A 5,795-nucleotide genomic window follows, 5' to 3' on the forward strand; every position below is an offset into this window, starting at 1 on the left:
ATTGAACACCTTTTGATATCTTTGTTTTGAAGTAAGTATTCGGGCCGTTTTGTATATATAACTTGCTTATGTGTTTTGAGGTGAATGAAAGGGTACCTAGGCGAGGGTGTACTTTATCGCATTCGACCTAAACCCTAATTTACATGCATATTTATACATGACATGTCTAAATGAATTATTTTTGGTTTGAACCCCTTGAGCTTGTAACTCGGGGTGACGTTTGTGAGTTGGGGTCGATCTTCCGACCTAGATGGACTATTCGAGCCAGTCGGGGTTTGGTCGAAACCAGTCCAACTTAGTCTGAGGTCACCAAGTTTGTGAATCTGGTTCACCGAGAATATGAACCAAGTTTGTGAATCGAGCTTGTGAACCAAACTCAATTTCGTTCGCTCGAGCAAGTTTGTGAGGTGACTGGCCAGTGAGGGTGATAAGGTGTTAGGTGGGAGTACAAGTGGAGTTCTACGGACCTTATTTGTGGTCGACGGAGTGTCGACAGGAGGTCACGCATGGCAAACGACTTGGCTTTGGAGCCAACCTGTATCCTTCATTTGTATTGTTACTTTTGCACTTGATTTGACATTTTGTGAAATAGTTGTTTATCTAAATGTGTAATTTATGATTTTACCCCTATTTACTTACTAAGCACATAACTTACCCCGTTTCCTTTGTTTTCCTTAGCAGGGGACGACACGGGGAACTCCTTCGCACATTCACTAGTATAGTTAGGTTTGCTTGTAATAGTTGGACAATTAAGATGGTTATTTTTGTTTTGGTGGTTTGTATAAGGACCCTCCTTAGGGTCTACTTTCTGCTGGTTGTTATCATAATGTAATGTAGTAGTTTGACTAGCTGCTTTTGGGGATGTAAATAGAACTCTTTTGGAGTTGGCTATATTGTGAATAGTACGCTTTTGGTTTATCTAGTTTTTATTGTTTTGAAATTTCGAGTCCTGGCGCGAGCTAAGCAGGCGTCCTGCCGATACCCTAGGGTTCACCCTTGGGAGAAGCGGGGGCGTCACATATAGAGTATCAGAAAAGAGGCTTACCTCATGCACATTTTCTTCTTCTCTTAAAATCAGAGCATAAGCTTTATAACCCCGAAGAATATGACAAAATTGTTGGTGCTGATATACTAGCTAAAAAACAAAATAAGCACTTGTATAGAATGGTTGTCAAGCATATGCTTCATGGTCCTTGTGGAGTAGCAAATCCAGAAAATGTTTGTATGAGAAAAAATGGAACTTGTAAGAACTCTTATCCAAAAGACTTTTGTGAATCAACCAATCAAACAGATGATGCATATCCAAAATATCGAAGAAGAAATAATGGTGTCAAAGTGCAAGTAAGAAATGCATTACTTGACAATCGCTGGGTTGTACCTTATAACCCTTATCTTCTTGCTAAATTTGATTGCCATATTAATGTTGAGATATGTTCAACAATCAAGGCAGTCAAAATATATTTATAAATATATCTGTAAAGGTCATGATAGAACTTCTTTCCGAGTTATTGCTGATTGTTGAAATCCATCCATTGATGAAATCCAACAATATCTATCAGCCCGATAGATATCACCTCCAGAGGCTACATGAAGAATTTTTAAGTTTCCTGTCAGTGAAATCAAACCAACTGTTATTCACCTTTAGCTCCACTTAGAAAATCAGCAGCCACTAAACTTCAAGAAAAACACCGATCTACGTAACATCGTAAGTAATACACATTTAAGACGAACCATGCTTACTGAATTTTTTTACATGGACCGAACAAACAAAGAGGCACAAAATCTCAAGTGCACCTATTCAGAGTTTTCACAATTTTTTGTTTGGAAAGTAGACAAAAGAATGTGGAAAATACGTGAGCAAGGAGACTCTATAGGAAGAATAGTAACTGCTCACCCTGCTGAAGGTGAGAGGTACTATTTAAGATTGCTACTAACAAAAGTTCGGTGTCCAACTTCTTTTTCTGACTTAAGAACATTTAATAGAGTACAAGTAGCAACTTTTCTAGAGGCGGCACTTTTGAGAGGGTATTTGCAACATGATGATAGCCAACAGCTTTGTTTACAAGAAACTTCTCTTTTTCATATGCCATATGAAATGGGGCGCTTATTTGCTACATTATTAGTTTATTCATGTTCAAATGATCCAACGGCTTTATGGCTTAAATTTGAAGATGTCATGTCTGAAGATTATGCTAGATTGAATATATTAACAGCCAGCCAAATTAGACTAAAAGTCCTTGAACAATTAAATGCCTTCTTAGAATCTATGGGAAAAAATATTTCTTCATATAATTTAGTTCCTCCTAGCGTTTCATTTACAGATGTTGAAAATGAAACAAGAGAGTTAAGAGTAGAACGTACTATAGCTATTTCAGCAGATGACTTAAATGCAATTGCGATGTTAAATACCAAGCAAAAAGAAGTATTTAAAATCATTCTGAAAGAGTCTACACAAACAAAAGAGGTGCATTTTTTATTGATGGTCTAGGTGACACCGGAAAAACATTCTTGTATCGTGCATTGTTAGCAGATGTAAGATCAAAAGGATTTACTGCATTAGCAGCTGCTACATCAGGTATTGCAGCTTCAATTTTACCAGGAGGTCGAACGGCTCATTCTTGATTTAAGATACCAATAGATATTTCACCTGGTGCAACTCGTCGAATTAGCAAACAAAGTTCACTAGCAACTTTGATAATAGACTGCAAATTAATAATTTGGGATGAAGCCCCTATGTCTAAAAGAGGAGCAATTGAGGCATTGGACGATTTGCTGCAAGATTTAATGAGTTCAGATGAAATTTTTGGTGGAAAGGTAGTAGTTTTAGGCAGAGATTTTAGGCAAACACTTCCAGTTGTATGCAATGGAAGTAAATCTGAGACAGTAAATGCATATTTCGTTAATTTGTCCTTGTGGCCTCATCTAGAAAAATTTCAATTAACTGACAACATGCGAGCTAGGTTGGATCAATCATTCACTCAGTTTCTTTTGAAAGCAGGAGAAGGTTTAGAAAAATCAGAAATTCAAGATTCTATTAAAATTCCTCCTTCAATTTTAATTAAATATAATAATGAGACTGATGCACTACAGGCATTGATGGATGCTGTATATCCAGACTTGAATCAACTGTCTCAAAATGCAGAATCATCTTTAAATAGAGCAATACTAACTACAAAAAAATCACTTTGTTGACGAAATTAATGACTTAATGATTGAAAAATTCCCTGGAAATAGCGTTGAATATATGAGTTTTGATGAAACAATCAATCTGAATTATCAAACTGAGTATATTGATTTGCTTAATACTCTAGCTCCCAGTGGTTTACCTCCTCACAGATTGATATTGAAACCAAATTCGCCTATTATTTTATTACGGAATCTTGATCCTACAAAAGGATTATGCAATGGAACTAGACTAATATGCAAAACACTGCACAAAAATGTGATCCATGCACAAATAGCAGTTGGTGAATTTGATGGCAAGCAAGTGTTTATACATAGGATTCCTTTACAGCCATCAAATGATGAACAATATCCACTTTCTTACATATTAAATCTTTTTGCTTCTTAACATGTTTCTATGTAACTAAAGCAGGATATGAATTTACTCCATCGTATAACACAAGCAATCCAAGGAAAGAGACTCATGTGTTTTGTTAAGAAAGCGACTCCAAGAGAAAAAGCAATCAAAGGAACAGCTTTCACCATTGTCACAAGCTATGAAGCTAAACAAGTCGTAGTTGGCCTACAGACTTCAATGAACCTTCACAATGGTTATGCATAACATTAATTTCCAACAATATAATGCTGATCTATTTATCGTTTGTGTTAATGTACTTCAACTTAGACTCCTTTGACTTACTAACTCCGTATGTTTTAATTCTGTTATCTTGTATTTGTCGATACTTTATGTTAATGTACTTCAATTTAGTCTCTTTTGCCTTGAAAAATAAATTTACTGATAAGCTATAAATCGAATTCTAATATAGATGTCCACCTATGAAACACAAAAAACTTCTGTAAAAATGCTAACCATCATTAATCCAATCTTACTCCCACCATTTTTCAATTTTTCTGCTTATGTTTGCTAATCAAATTATAGATATAATTTTAAAACACACATATATATATATAAGTATAAAATTTGAAATATAAATATAATAAAGACATATATTTTTTCATACAAATGTTAATGCATTACTTTGATTAATAAAGGCAAAAAATTTGTTGTGATAAAAACCAAATATCAACGTATAAATGAATAAAAATAAAATTGATAACAAAATTGCATGCTATACTTGGTCGTAATTTTAGTTAGGATTAATGACTCATATGTTAACTAAATATTAATGTATTATGACTCAAAAGAAAATTGACAAAAAAATGACTAAGTTCATCTATTCAAATTCAAATACTAATAATGCAATTGCTTTCCATTTCACAAACATTCCATCAAATTTTGCTAACCTTAAACACTTCAAGGTGTATATATATATATGTATATATATGATTATTGGGCCTAATTTGTATTGAGTGAAAAATTCTAAAATGGGGCTATTTCCTTCACTGTTCTAACTAAAATGCTTGTAATTTTCGTTCGTGCCTTGAACATGATGCTCTTTCAATTACCCGTAATGTCTCAAATTGTTGGAAGAGCTATAACTATGCGTTTTTAAGAGTTCAGAGGACAAAAAGATAAATCTGTTACTTAAAAGGTTAAAAGTGTAAAAGCATGAAAGTGTGAAGGTGATTTAGGTCTTTTGCCCTTCTTTTATTCATATCTTCATCAAATTTTTGTTCTTCTTTGACTTGGAATCTGCATTGTGGAATGAGCTACGGAACTAGGCAACGAAGGCAGGAGGAAACGTGCATTTGCCAACCGCGACTTCTATTTTGTCTAGGAGGACTTTGGAGCATCAAAAAACAATCATGCAAAATTTCTTTCAGGGGAAAAAAAGCGCAGGATCTTGTTACATTTGCAAGTATATAGTTTTTTCTTTTATCTCTAGCTTTCCGGTTTTTTAAACATTCATCGTCATTTGTAATTATGACCCATTTTTGTTCTAATTATTGATAATCAAGGAAGATTTATTGTCCAAAATCATACAATTTAATGAATTAAATACATATCTTTTGAATGGACGGAAAATCGTTAGCTCTTATTAAATTACAACAACCTTATTTTAACTTTTTTAATGGTTATTGCATTTTCCTTCTGTGTGTTAAACTTACGGAAGATAATTTTCAAAACAAATATTTGATAACATGCATAGAATGTTGAAAAAGCTGAATTAAGCCAAATACGCCAATTACCCCCAACAAAGGAAAATGGAAAAAAAAAAAAGAGAAAAAAAAAATACTATGAGAAGGGCTAGGCATTTTTGTATTGGGCTTCTTTGCAATCACATCTATGCTTGCATAGAACAATTTATTGTATGAGATGAACGAATTTAAATTTGGATGGTTAGGATTACATTTTGGGCCCAATTTTCTTAAAGTTATAAAAATTGTTCGGTTTTTGCCTATTGTTGTATTTAGGGGTGGGCAAAAATACCCGCCGACCCGAAAACCCGAGAGATCCGATCCGATCCGATCCGAAAAATAGGATACCCGATCCGATTTCTCTCAGCGGATCAGATAGGGTCGGGTACCCGGAATATTCGGATACGGATACGGATCGTAAAAGCAAAAACCCGCGGGTACCCGACCCGGGGTATATTATGTAATTATTAAAAATATAGGGGCAATTTTATAATTTTATAAGTTATTAACCCACCTAAAGAGTTCAGCCGACA

The 5,795-nt window shown here is 34.4% G+C and overlaps 1 protein-coding gene across 1 annotated transcript; it reads left to right on the top strand.

Annotated features, from left to right (window-relative positions):
- The first annotated feature begins 1,840 nt into the window (after positions 1–1,840).
- LOC113691804 (uncharacterized) lies at positions 1,841–3,192 on the top strand. Its single transcript, XM_027210107.1, has 3 exons — positions 1,841–1,904; positions 2,489–2,575; positions 2,729–3,192. Exons 1-3 carry the CDS (start codon positions 1,841–1,843, stop codon positions 3,190–3,192), a joined length of 615 nt encoding a protein of 204 aa, XP_027065908.1.
- Positions 3,193–5,795: the final 2,603 nt, after the last annotated feature.

The sequence above is a fragment of the Coffea arabica genome, chromosome 1e, assembly GCF_036785885.1.
Source record: "Coffea arabica cultivar ET-39 chromosome 1e, Coffea Arabica ET-39 HiFi, whole genome shotgun sequence".
Lineage (NCBI taxonomy): Eukaryota > Viridiplantae > Streptophyta > Magnoliopsida > Gentianales > Rubiaceae > Coffea > Coffea arabica.